Source organism: Stegodyphus dumicola, chromosome 4 (genome assembly GCF_044657685.1).
Source record: "Stegodyphus dumicola isolate Sdum_Otavi_A_Nest chromosome 4, ASM4465768v1".
In the NCBI taxonomy this organism is placed as follows: Eukaryota; Metazoa; Arthropoda; class Arachnida; order Araneae; family Eresidae; genus Stegodyphus; species Stegodyphus dumicola.
In genome coordinates this window covers 27390600-27405615 of record NC_140771.1, presented here as the reverse complement: position 1 = coordinate 27405615, position 15016 = coordinate 27390600, and the positions used below count along the sequence as shown (strand labels likewise).

Genomic DNA, 15016 nt, shown 5'->3' with positions numbered 1-15016 from the left:
AGAAAAATAATAAATCCGTTTGTCATTAATTTTTTTTAATTCACTTTAATTTAATTTCAAATTCAAACTTTTCAACAAAAATTGGAGTCGAAGTTGACCTGTTTTTTAGAGACTCCAGCTCCAACTCCTTTTACCCCAAAATCTGCTTAACTCCGATCAAACTGCTAACTTAGGGACATCTAATACATTCACATAATCAGATTCTAAGAATAATTAATTAGCTTTGCAAAAGGACCACATTTTGGTGCATATTATACTGAAAGGAAGACGCTTTTCACATTTAGAAACAATAAATTTTCATAACGTTTATCAATAAAATATCTGGGAATAAAAAAACAACAGACAGGGTATAATTATGGATATAAATAAAAATTCAAAGGTTTTGAATATGTTTATTTTGTTGTAAATATAGTTTAGCACACAACATTAGTAATCAGTTCAACATTAACATGTACATGAAAAGAAAATGAAAAAAGCAATACTGAGAACAACATTTTGATTTGGCTAAGAAAGTACATACAAAAAACATTTTACATAAATATAGTGTCCTTTAAGAAGTCCACATTACATTCAATTGAATATTTACACATGCAAATATTATTTGGCCATTTTCATGCAATTTCCAGACAAAAGCAATAAACACATAAACTGGTTTACATGAAAATAAATTATGAATAAACGCTTAAATGCTTTAACTTAGTTTACAGTATAAAAACGTATATACATAATATCTGAAGTATGTTAATTTCAGGTTTAGTGTTATTAATATACACTTTTTCTGAATTAAATATTTTAATTTAATATAGAAAAATGTATATTAACATATGAGGTTTCACAGATAGAGCATAGTGTTTGAATATAAATAATACAATATATTTGAATTAAATATGAATAAAACATGTCGAACAAGATGCATGATAAAAAAGGAGTACAAAACGTTTGAGCAAACTATTGCACTAAGTAAATATTTTTTAAATGAGTATAACATAAAATGAACACATTTGTTTAAAAATATATAATAATTAAATAAGACAATAAAAATGCACTTTCTTGTACTATTCTACACAAGACTCAAAACCAATATTAATACATGTCAAAAAATGTTAAATTAAAATTCAATTAGGTATGTACTGTCAGCAATGAAAGAAGAAATGATTGTTAACCATTTTAAATTGTTGTTCTTAATTATTGTTGATTGTTGTTCATTTTTAGTTATCAGTACCTTAAAAAATATTTCATATTTACAAAACAAACCTAACAAATAAAACTACCTAAACAAAATATAATTTTAGAATAAGTCAGAACAATCAGTAACACTGATATAAAAGAATAAAATAAGAACTCTTTTTAACACATTACTCAATGCAACAGGCATAAATTTAAAAAAAATTTCAATTTGAATTTATATTCATTGTTCTGAGTAACTTAAATTATGCAGCAGTCTTATTCTCATAAAACTTTAAAATATTGATATAGGGAAAATTGTCAGTAATAAAATAATCAACAGATGGCATATAGACAACAATTATTAATACTAATAAATACTTGAGATAAGTGATTTAAATGCAATCAAAATGCTAACAGTTCTTGACTAGATTAAAATATATTTTATATATAGCTGCATAGAAGTTACAAAATTCAGTATAATTGTTTTGAAATTTAATGACATGTTAATGGATAATCACAATGCTTTTACATTAAATATTTATAGGCTACACATTTGTTGAACACCAGGATAATTTACATGTCATACACATTCCAGTATATTAATATTTTGTTAAATATATTTATTATCCTGCATTACGTTTTATATCACTAAAATTTAATTAAAAAAATTTACATAAATAAACTAATAACAACCTTGATTTTATGGCCTGGGGGAAAATGCCTTTCAGAGTTCCACGTAAAAGTGATCCATATAACTGGAGTTCTCAATACTTGGAGTTAGACTAGCTGTAGTTTTATTATATTATGAAAATTTTATTTAATTATGATATGGGATAAAAATATAATTAGTATTACAACTATCATACTTTTGGTCCCTCTAAGCTGCAGATAAATAAAGATTGTTTTCTAAATATTTCGACAATATAATATTTGATAAACTGTATATTTTAATTTAAATCAAATCCAGTTTATATACATATAAGTTATTATTAATGAAATATGAGAATGCATTATTTTCCACTAATTTACAATAACAGGTTACTTGAAATTTTGTTTGCTAAAAAAAGAAGCAAAATTCTTTAAACTGTTTATTATTGCATTTCAAAGTAGTCCTAAATGAGCATATGATGATAGTAAGATTTTCAAAGTAGTCTTGACTGAGCATATGATAATAACAAGATTTGCTAAGGGATTATGAAGCTGTCCGAAAATTGTTTCCATAAAAATATCAAAAAAATTCTATATATAGTCAACTCCCAATCTACTGGAGGCAGATTTCAAGCCCTGTCTATAAACTTTATTTATTGAGGGGTGATGGAAAAATTACCATCACAAACCATAATAAAACAAAATTCTCTACAAAAACTAAAATTTAAAAAAATGTATGGACTAATAGCAGGAAAGTGGAAGGTGTTTTCTCCATAACATCCTGCAGGTAATCTGCATGTAAATATTATCAAATCTTCCCTTAAAAATTAAATCAAACGTACACGTACAGCCATTAGCACATTTGCTATCTCAGTAAATGACTAGTTTTTAGATAATATATCACCATTACATGCCTCTGTGTAATCAAAAGCAAATATTTCTGCAACTCCTACCGAAATATAATTGCAGTTTCAGTAAATTAACAGTGAATATATGCTTTGTGATTTCTTCAAGTGTTTTGGTAAATGCCTTCAAAGATAGCAAATATCTTGGTTTAAAATCTCCTAAGATTCAAACTTTCATCATAATTTACAACAGTTGTCTAATTATTGAAATATTTTAATACTCTTAAAGTTTGCAGGCATATTTTTACAGTATTCACAGGAATATAAAATATTGCACACACATGTTGATTATGCTATGTTTTGAAATAAAAAATTAGAACCAACAGTCAGTAAAAGTCATAGTTACATAGCTCAGGGAATAAAAGATTTGTGATAACAATAGTAAAGTAAATAAACACAAACAGTTGAACTATGAAGTCAGAAACATAGACATGGATAGAAATTTCTTCATTTCTCATGAATTTTATTTTTTTATTATTTAGAGCACGTTTTTTTTATTTCAAGTATTAATTTCTTTTATGAAATCAAATGAATTTATTCTCTAGATTAATCAGCTTGAAAACAGAGGTAAATTGTTAATAACATTTCTCTGTTAATTATAATATAGGTAATTACTCTTTTCTGTGTTTTCCTAACTACCCTTGGATCAGCACCTAGTAACTCGGGATCTGTTAAACCAAGAGTTGACTGTAGTACAAAAATGGGGAAAAAAGAAAAAAAAGTCTGAAACTGAGTCCATTCTCATCCTCACATATGTTATTTTCAAGTCTAGACAATAAATAAAATGATTCACATCAATAAATAAGTCTGATAATGGTTTATAATAAATTTCAAAATAAATACAAATTACAGATAAAATGCCTGTAAAAGCATATAATTGAAAATCCCCGAAACTGAGAGCAAAAGTCTAATGTAATCAACAAATATTTTAAATCTATTCTTTTATATGTATCAAAATAAATATTAATTATATAGCCTTCAATATATAAAATGCAAAAGAGAAATTTCAAACAGAAATCGCTATTTGTTTTACCCAGTTGATTTCCAGAATATGATATTTAAATTGGCATTTGCAAAACTAAAACAGAATTTACAAATATTGTTAGACCCCTGAAATAAAACTTGTAAAAGCAACATTTATTATATTCAATTACTACATTCCACTACTAATTTCCTTCAACATTTACTTTCTATTAAAATTCTATTTTAATTCTAACATTCAATTTAAACAACTCAAAAAAAAATTTTTTTTTAAATATTCTAACTCAAAAATATTTTAAATCATAAAACACTTGTAAATGCAGAAATATGACATAGATAAGTAAAGGAAGAATTTTCAAAACTTTAAAACACATTTCATTTGTTTTATAAAAAATTTTAAACTAATTAAAATGCAGACTATTAAATGTGTAAATGACACAGAAATAAATGTGCTATTGTTGTATTACAGTTAATAAACATGAATAATTATCACACTAGCAAATTTTCCTAAGCAACATTACAGCAGTCATTTTAATTAATTAATCAACATAAAATAGAATATCTTTAATTTTTAATAAACTAAAAATAGTATATTTAAAAAATGGAATAATATTGCTAATAAACACTTTTGAAGAAATACACTCATGACAAATGGGTCTCCCAAATGGAAAAAAATTATTTGCATCATATACCTGTGTGTGCATGATATATATATATGCATTTATAATAATTCAAATTAACAATATTTTTAAATGAGATTCAAAAGATAAATTTGTAAAATCAACATGCATTACATAAATATATCTTATACTTACTATGACAATAGTTATTCAAATACATAAAAACTAAAATTTAATACAATTTTTTATTTTAATCTAATTTTCTTATCTAGTACATAACATGGATTCATGTAAAATAAATAATCAATAAATAAGACATTCAATCTATGATTATGATATATACAAGCATTTCTTTAAAGATATGAGAAAAAATTTTCATTGAATTATTTTGTAACCAATCCAGCACGTACTATAGCAAAATAAATCACCTCTATCTCAATAAATAAGGAAAATCAGATCAAAATAAACAAACAAATACCCACAATTATAATTTGAAATCATGCAGTTTTTAAAATACTTTTTAATTCTGAACTATAAAATACTTTTCAAATCAACTTAAAAAGCTAAATTTTATGAATTTTCATACAAAATAATTTGAATTACTGATATTTTTCAAACAGCAGTCATAGAATAAACCATAAATGCAATTTCATACATCTTTCATTTAAATCTACACACTTAATAGGAACTGCGCTTTTAATACATAAAATTAAGAGTAAAACATGATTTTTCACAAATTTTCATACTCAAAATACCTTACATTTGCTCTTGACTATGTATTCAAATCGCTACAAAGAAAGTAGATGAGATATAAAATGCTAATCTTTTTAACTTATCTGCTTTATTATTTTTGTGTTATAAAGCCCAACATAAAATAGCAGTTTCCATAATTAATTTCTACTGTTGATCGATCACCAACTAAAAACTAACCTTACATCTTTCACAAGCAGCATAACTATTTCCGTGAACAAATATTTCACACATTAACTGCTTCTTATGCTGTTTAATAGACAGCAGTTCTTCTGCCCAAAAGTAAATAAACTGCAGTGCATTCAAAGATAATGTTCACAACCACAGAACCAATTTTCAATATACATATGTTGCCAATGTATAAGAAATGAAAATCTTTCTGAAGCCACGTTATACAGAAACTATAAGCAAAAAATAACTAACTGAGAAACTGAGCACAAGAAATAAATGTGTAGATGGACATTTATTTTTTCTGCCATTTAATTTCAACATTCACAACTTAAGCTTGCAAATTTTCTTTCACAATGGCTGCTGCAACATAAAAATAGCACCACATTTTATGAATACAGTAAATGATAAGAAGCAATCTGATTAGTGAATACATGAAATATACAAAAATATCACTAAACGAATGGATGAAATGAAATCTTTACATAAAGTAGCATTGAATAAAATGTTCTAGTCATTTTTCTAAAAAAGCATAATAAAAGAAGACCATATAAATATTATCTATGCAAATGCATAACTTTCATTTTAATAGCTTTTATTTAATATATATTATCACATTGAAAAACAGGCTGAAATCTGCACATACTTCATTATTTAGATTAATGACAAAAGAAAAATTAATGTGACATGCAAGACAATTTCTAATATTTTCCTTTCACTGTGGTACTTGTGTGCTTTAAATACTTTTTTAATGCAACAATATCATGTTTGTAATAAAAATGAGAATAACATATTGAAAGAAAAACTAAATAAAGTATTTCACTTCATAATAAAAAATCTGATGTGTACACCACATGACTTCCTTGTACGGAATATTAAATTATACGCATTTTTTCTTGAATTTCATTTAAATTGATTGGATTGGATTAAATCTACTTCGTCGACAGCGCATAAACCACAATAGAATAAATGCACCCTTTTAAATTCACTATATTTGTTTACTATAATGACACTCTAAATGCACAAAATTAATATAATTTGAAGAATTATCGTTGCCACATGTTCTATTCAAATAAAGCTAAAACAATGTATGAAAGAAATTAAGCAAACAAAACAGAAAAGAAACAGTTTTTCACAGACGATTTAGTATTTCTCATTTAATCAATTCAGCTCTCACTTCGCGACAAGGCAAAAATACATAAAAACTCAAAATATCTGCATTAAAAATTACAAAGTAAATCTTAAACGCTTATTTCATCGAAAAAATTGCGTATTAACACTACTTCTTTTAACTGCATCCTGCCATTAGTACAACTGTCCTCCAGTCTACTGTGCAAATTTGTACCATTCGTTGCTTCGTATGTGTTTTAATGTACACTTCAGACTTCAAGTGGCCCTCAAAGAAAATAATCACACACTGACAAGTCTGGAGAATTTACTTGTCATAGATCTCCTTTAAAAAAAAAAAAAAAAAGAGAGAGAGAGAGAGAGAGAGAGAGAGAGAGAAAAGCATAACCACAAAACAATTGCTGCCTATTGTAATTTTTAAATGCAACAGTTTGCTTCCTGTCTTATAGGTGTCAAATTTGAAATATGAAAAACCTGAAGGTTTTTCTGCCACAAATTCAAATGATTTCAAAACTGATAAATTGTAACTAAAGTAAAATGTAAAACTTTGTTTATTACACAATGATGATTGTAACATAAAATAGATTAAAATTTAGAATGGCAAATGAAGTACTAAGGAATAGTTTTGGGTTATTTCATTCAAGTACACATATAATAAGTTGGGAATGAAGCAAATATATTTTGAAGCATACATAGGTGATCTATAATGAAGGAAAAAATTTGAAGTTGTGTAGATGCGATAAAACGAAATTATAGCAGATTTTAAATGTTCATTTTATTTCTGCTGAACATTCTGTAGCCACAAATATCTTTGAATACAAATTGTGCCTATTCCAGAACATAACATTTATATTTTTTAAACTATTGCGATAGGAAGAAAGAGGCACACCAGTACTTTAGCAGCAACAGAAGAAGCAGCGTAGATTGCATTGAGGGTGAAATCTTAATTCAGAATGAGTTAATTTCAGTTATCATATATTTGATTGGATAATTAACAAATTCTAAACTTTGTTATTGCCAGTTCCTAGTTTTATTTAGGTTGTATGTTATGTAGAAGTCATATGATATGGTCATTATGTAGAAATGACGCAGTACACAAAAGTTTGTTATAATCAATTGTTACTTTTAAAACAGAAAGGGAAAATATCCAAATTAAAATGGAGCCTTAAGAGGCTATTGCTAAGTTAAAATTTTAATTTACCTATTTTTTTTAATTTAATTTTATTATTATTATTATTATTATTATTATTTTCTCTTTATATATATATATATACAGAGAGAGAGAAAATGATGAAAGTCAGCAAAGGAAAAACATTTTATCCACATGCATAAATATGATAAATAAAAATTAACTAATATGCATATAATCATATGAATAAGATTAGTAATGTACCATTTACAAATTTTAAGTAGAATTAAATACAAGTATTTAGTTATTAAATACTAATTCAGTCTTCATGAAATAGTCTCAAAACTGTTGTTTATTAAAACACTTCAGACTGAATAAATTTTGCACCAAGTTTAGAAACAATTCAATCTTCACAACTCAAGTTTCATTACAAGATGACACATGTATGCCTTAAAATTTTTTAAGTTTGCCATCAAAATTCTCATTGCAGCAGTTCACTTTCCTTTCGTACTTAGTTACTAACTTTAGTAACTAAGTGCTATTTACATTTGAACAAGATGATCTAAATTCACACAAATTTAAAAACCAGGAAATTTAGAGATTTATTGAAAGACCATACTTGATTCAAAATCAGAAATTTCAAGGTTTTAATGCAAAGACTGAAAGCTCGGTATCTAAATGGCAATATAACTAACCTATACTACTGAAAAACTCCTCACATTCTGCACGGAACATTTGAAAAATGTACAGTTAAAAAAATTAATGACAAGAAAATGTACAGGTAAAAAAATTAATGACAAGAAAATGTACAGTTAAAAAAATTAATGACAAGAATAACATTATACAGTCAAAAGTCGTTAATCCGGACTCGTTGTGACTTCGGCGATTCCGGATTATCGATTTTTCCGGATTATAGATAATCAGTTTAAATCTGGTAAGATGGCATGCAGAAATTATAAAATTAAAAATAGGAAACCGTAATTTATGAAATAAAGATCAATTATGATCTAAAGGGTATCAAAATTTACAAAAAAAAAAGCTTAATATTTATTTGTTTACTTTATTAAACATTTCTTTCAATGTAAGTTGTTTAAGTTGCTTCGTTTTCTATGTGATAATACATTCTCTTTAATTCTATAAACAGACATAATTTCTTGTTCAGTTACAAAGTTCCGCTGTTTAAGTCCTATAATTGCTGTGTCTACCGACTAATTTGTCAATCCAAATTTTTTCGTTTTCAATAACCTCTATTACTTTCTTCGCTATCGGAAGCGAATTATAATGACGAGGAATTTGATTTAAATCATATCAAAGACGGAGTACATCGAGATGAAATACTACATTTAATAAGAAATTATAAACCAAATAAAATAAAAACATCTGCCCTGAAGATAAGGATAGTGCTGACAGATCAACTTCCAATTGATAGCGCGCCCGCCGCAGCGTTAAAGATAAACAAAGTTTAGATAAACAAACGTTAAAGTTTAGATAAACAAAGGATATGCCTTTATCCATTTTTTGCAGCAATTCCACTTTTTGTTTAATGAACTTCGAAATATACTTTTGCTTTGTAAATCCTTTACATATTAGTAAATATATATCAGAAATTCTATTTGACATAATCGAAAGTTCAAGCTTACTTTTATAAAATTGCTTTAACAGTTTGTAAAAAATAATAAGCCGGAAATAATTCGAAGATTAAGGAACAACACAATCTGCAACATTAACTGAAATAGATAATTAGATAATTTTAGCTTAGCTTAAAACGTCCGTTATACATTAAACGCGCACTCGTAAACGTATTTTGCGCACGCACACAAACATATTCGCAGCCGTAAAGGTCAACTCGACGCATGCGCAGAAAGTTTGTAGCTTTGAGGTCCGGATTATGGGTGTCCGAATTAACGACTTTTGACTGTATATCTTATCGTGCTGCAAAATAAACAAATATTTGAATTACATTTCATGACATCAGCTTTAAACACAAAATCCAAAATCATCACATTTCTGTGTTCCACATTAGAGAAGTTTGCCACTTCGTTCCAAATACAATAGTTTACTAGACTTTAATACCATGATACAAAAGGGTAAACATGTCACAACAAAGTGTTACCATTGAAACATAAATGATTCAGGTGTATTACAAAAACCAATCACTCACTGAGTGCGAGTTGAATAGCAAAAAACACTCAATCTCCTATTCAACTCGCACACAAGTAATGATCATATTAATTCTAAAAATCCAGAAATATTTTAAAAACGCACATTTTGTTCATCCTTATGTAGCTCTTAATTGGTTTCATCACCTAATAAATAAAAATTAATTTACACAACAAAGATTTTACAAGACATTAAACCTGCAATATGATGTAAATGTTCTAAGCAAATAACACATGATAAAGTTCACAAGCAACAAGTGAAAAAAAAAATCACTTTTATAGTGATGATTCCATGATAATTATAAATAAGCTTTTTCACAATAACAATGATGATATTGAAGCTAGTTACCAAATGAAATTTGGTAATAAATTCCAGTATTTTTCAAAAAATCTGATAATGCTTCAGGTTAGCTAGATCTCAAGGCAGTCAACACAATATCTTCGGGAACTGCAGGAGATTTGCTGGCACAAGCACGAATTATAGTAATAAACACACATATCAACATACAAAGGAAACCAAATACCTAAAGTGGAAATATAAACATTAAATTGAATGCATAAAATTTAGGAAAATATAAATTAGAAGTGCATAAATGTATAAAATTCGTTAAGCTTTTAATCTTAAAATCAAACAAGAACATAACACAAATAAAATAAATAAATGATAATTAAATTATGAAAAATGAGATTTTTTTAACCTTTATTTATTAAATATCATGTTCTATGCTTAAACCACATAAAATTTAATTCAACAGCAATATCACAAAATATTTAAAAGCAGCATATCTTTAGAATTTACGATAGACAGTCTCGCATGCTGAATATAAAAATGTTATTTTCCATACAGCATTACCTTGCTTTGAAATTGTTGAGTATGTTAATCAAAAATTCATTAAAAGTTTTACAAAATATGAAATAGATAATAACACAAATTAAAAATTTGGGCATCCAGGTACCCATGTTCAGCTGCAGGATTACATTATTCAAAATTTGACAACTCTGGGTACCATTGTTTTTTTCACAATGCGAGAAACATACATACATTCATGCAGATTCTTGATTATTTTATTTCTTTAAATATAATATTTGGTGGCAACAATTTGAAAAGTGAAACAAACATTTATAATGAAACAACGAAAATGCCATTTTGAAACTAATAGCCATTCTGGGCTACTGCTCCTGAGCATTACTACATGAAAAACAGAAAGAATAACCTGAATCAATTTGAGCAATTTTTGATACTCACTGGTTTGGAGAAAAGTAATTAGCTTGAAATAAAGTTTTACTAAAGTGACATATTAAGTAGTTTGCAGTAAAAAGCTTGAAAACATGATACATAAATCAGGCTGACGTTAGAATTTGCAGAAATTTGTATTTTATATATTTATACATTACTTCGTTGATTAATAAATTTCATTCCACTTTTAAGCTTCAGTATAAACTTTTTTATTACCACTTTTTAATACTATCATCTAAGTCTAAAGAAAACTAGCCAGTTTGAAGCACACTTTTACTAGTTACAGTCAACCAATGTAATTATTACCAGTCATATTCTTTTCATTAATTAAGAAAAATAGCATCACTTCATCAATTATGAAAAAATCAGACACTTCACAGCCTTTAATTTTCTATGCATGATTCAATTATTTAAAAAACCGGAATTTATAACAAGACGGAAATACTGTGTTTTTTCAAATCTGCTAGAAAACCTGCTGTAAAAGAATAGCTTTGATTATTAATATTACATGTTAAAAGTATAATTGCAGATACCCCCTTGGCGATAATTGGCAGTACATGGATACCAAGTTTGTGCAATTCTTTGAATGGTTATTTTGGCTTTGTGTAGCGGTGATTTTAGCGCCAAAATTTGCTGCTACACAAAGACAAAATAACAAGCCAAAGAATTGAACAAACTCGGTATCCATCTACACACTGACCTATTTTTACTTAAAAAAAAAAAAAAAAAACACAGAATTGCACAAACTAGGCATTGCACACTCCCTTGACTTTATCCATGTATATTTATCCATGTTATGACATTTATCCATGAATGGTTATTTTGGCTTTGTGTAGCGGTGATTTTAGCGCCAAAATTTGCTGCTACACAAAGACAAAATAACAAGCCAAAGAATTGAACAAACTCGGTATCCATCTACACATTGACCTATTTTTACTTAACAAAAAAAAAAAAAAAAAATCACAGAATTGCACACTCCCTTGACTTTATCCATGTACACATCGACCTATTTCACTCAAAAAAAATCAGAGAATTGCATAAACTTGAATTGTGTACTACTTTGCCCATGTACACATCGATATACTTTCACTTAAAAAGTCAAAGGAGCACCCAATTCTAGGTAAAAATGTATTTATGTAACATTCAACTACTCAGGTTACCAAAAATGAAATAACAACTTGGCGATAAATGAAACAACAACTTGGCAATAAATGAAACAACTTTGCGATAATACAAGGGGTACCCTTCAGTCTACTCTTGTAAGGATCTTAAGTTTTACTAACGTTTATTTTATTTTAAATCTTTACTATCACTTCTTATTTTCTACTTCCGGCCAGAATTAAAAGCGTTAACGTATTTATGCATAATTTGTCTGGCGAACGCCAAGTACTTAAGTTATGGCTTTTTGCCAAGCGAAAGAGAGAGGAAGCAGTTAGTCGAAGCAGGCCGCTTACCTTAGAAGTTTTACTCAGTTGCTGGTTGCCTTCCAGGCCAGAGGTTTTAATCCTCTTGATAATTTTAAACGTATTGTAGTGTTAACAGTTCTCTGTACTACATACGGCTTCCTGTTAATATAAGGCCAATCTTCCACGTTTATTATTTCAAAGTTAAGTTAGAGTTTATTTATATTTTTATATTCTTACGTTTAGACCACAAGTAGTGGGTCTTTGTATTCCGAAGTACGGAAATTATTGTAAAGAGAGAAAAATAAAGGGTTTTGTATACCCTTCTTGTGTATCCTGTCTACTTCCCACAGGTATTGAACATAGCTTTAGTAAGCTCTCTGTTCCAAGTCAGGTCCTTGCATGTTCCCAAAGAAAGTAAGACGGAACATTGAACCTGATACTCTAACCTATTATTGTTATTATTACTGAAAATATTTTTATAATTCACAAAATTTTGATTCATTTTCACCTTTTTATTTCAAATATACACTAGCTCAGATATTACAATCAAGAGTGAGATTTAAGACCTAGTCCTATTACATTATACCAAGTTACAGAAATAGTCCTATTACATTATACCAAGTTACAGAAAATTATGTCCTTTTTTGCACTGTAAATTATGGTTCCTGGTGTTATTTCAGGTTAGTACAACTTACATTCTTTAGAATGCCCAATATTCTAGCTGCTAAAAACTTAACATTAAGATCTATTATCAACAGGGCTCAAAAGTTTGATAAAAAAATCTGCCAAAATTGCTAAAAACACTAGTTTCAACTTTTACAGTTATTGCCATAAAACACATAACTAACAGAAACTAAGAAAATAACTAAATATATTATGGTGCAGGAAATAGTACAAGAAAACATGTACAGAACAAAGTCCGTAATCCGGACATCCATTATCTGGAATGATCTATAATCCGGACCTCAAAGCCACAAACTTACGCATGCGCATAAAGTGTTTACGCATGCGCGTTTGATGCGTTTTCTGTATGCTTTATGTATGCACATACAGAATGTGCAGAATGTATGCTCTAAGCATACCAGTGTTGAAAGAAATGTTTAATAAAGTAAATAAATAAATATTAGGTACTTTTCCGTTTTGCCGGCGCAAATCTAGCCAAGCAGACTTTATTGGTGACAACATACAGTATACATATAAAAAATATTAAAAAAATGTTAGTTCTAAGAATTCTTTTTTTTTTTTTTTTTTTTTTTTTTTTGAAGGCATAAACATTTTAACATCGCTTAAAACTTTATAAAAAGCCAATAAATAAAGGCAATAAATTTATAAGAAGACATTAATTTAAGAATTTACTATGCTTTCATGGTTCAACATCCTAATTCGCCGGTTCATATCACGTGACCCCAAGCGATCTCATCTCACGTAAACTACTCTACAAAAATCTAATGCTCTCAGTAATTATCTACATTAATTTCAAGTTAAATCTTAATTTGGAACACAAGTTTAAATGCAAGAAATATTTCAATGCGTACGAATAGCTTACTCAGAAATTATGTAAAACTGCAGTGCTTTACTTCGCTAATACATTCTCATTAGAATTAAAGAATTTAACCCTTGACTTTCCTTTTCTATATATTCGGCTTCGGGTAAGAGCTGTGATTGCATCCTAATTGACTTAATTACCGAAAATGGCCTTAGACATAAAACTGATATATCTGATAAAAATTCTATGTAATTATATGCCAGTATTGAAAGAAACAATCAATCTGATAAGAAAAAGCTGAAACTTGTTTTGAAAATGAGGCGTAAAAGGTTACCAGCGAGAATATTCCGTTTGGCATCGGTTGTACCATTATTGGCAACTTTATCGTTTGCGCCGGCAAAACGGAAAAGTACCAAATATTACAATTTTTTTTTTGAAAATTTGATACCCTTTAGATCACAATTGTTCTTTATTTCATAAATTATGGTTTCATATTTTTAATTGTATAATTTCTGCATGCTATCTTACCAGATTTAAATTGATGATCTATAATCCGGAATCGCCGAAGTCCCGACGAGTCCAGATTACGGGCTTTGTACTGTATAAACATTTTGTTTAATTTTAAATGCATTTTTAAATTAAACAATAATTGCAGAGTTCAGCCATAATATTTATAAATATTATGGCTGAACTCTGTGATTATTATTTAATTTATAATGCATTTAAAATTAGCCATAATATTAAAGTTCAGCCATTAAGCCATAAATTCAAAAGTCATACAACAGCAGTTTCACCACAAAAGACCTGCTAGATCTTTTCCACAAAGTAGTTTACAGCAGAAGACCAATTTTGCTGCTGTTCCAAGTCATATTTTGAAAAGTACCACTGCATTTCTTGAAAAAAAGGAAAGACTAATGAAGCCTTGCATATATACCATTTCAGCATATTCATAAGAAATGCCCTGACATTTCAACTACAGACTATTGCACTTTTGGTCTCAAAAAAAAAAAAAAAAAAAGAGTATAAACCCACCATTATTGATGGACTTCAGAAAATACTGGAAGAGGAATGGAAATCAATATTCCTGGAAATTTTATGAAAAGTCCTTCTAGCATGAAAATCACAATGCACACTTATAACCTAGAAAAAAGGCTATCAGATCAAACGTTTAAAAAAAATACTCTTTAAATATTAATTAAATAGCCCTGAAATAATTCTAAAAATATGTAAAT

General features: G+C 27.9%; 2 protein-coding genes across 3 annotated transcripts in view; one reads left to right on the top strand and one right to left on the bottom strand.

The window, feature by feature from the left end:
- The window catches only part of LOC118186482 (protein NDRG3-like), a 161954-nt gene extending 158429 nt beyond the window's left edge, over window positions 1-3525 (top strand). The window contains exon 14 of the transcript XR_004757781.2: window positions 3328-3525. The gene's annotated coding sequence lies outside the window, so the exon portion shown is untranslated. The remainder of the gene's footprint in view (window positions 1-3327) is intronic.
- The window catches only part of LOC118186489 (uncharacterized), a 30145-nt gene continuing 15482 nt past the window's right edge, over window positions 354-15016 (bottom strand). The window contains exon 4 of one of the 2 annotated variants that reach the window (XM_035356593.2): window positions 354-10179. In XM_035356593.2, coding sequence (XP_035212484.2) covers window positions 10063-10179 — 117 coding nt within the window. In that variant the 3' untranslated portion in view covers window positions 354-10062. The remainder of the gene's footprint in view (window positions 10180-15016) is intronic. The other variant, XM_085814632.1, reaches the window with a different exon arrangement.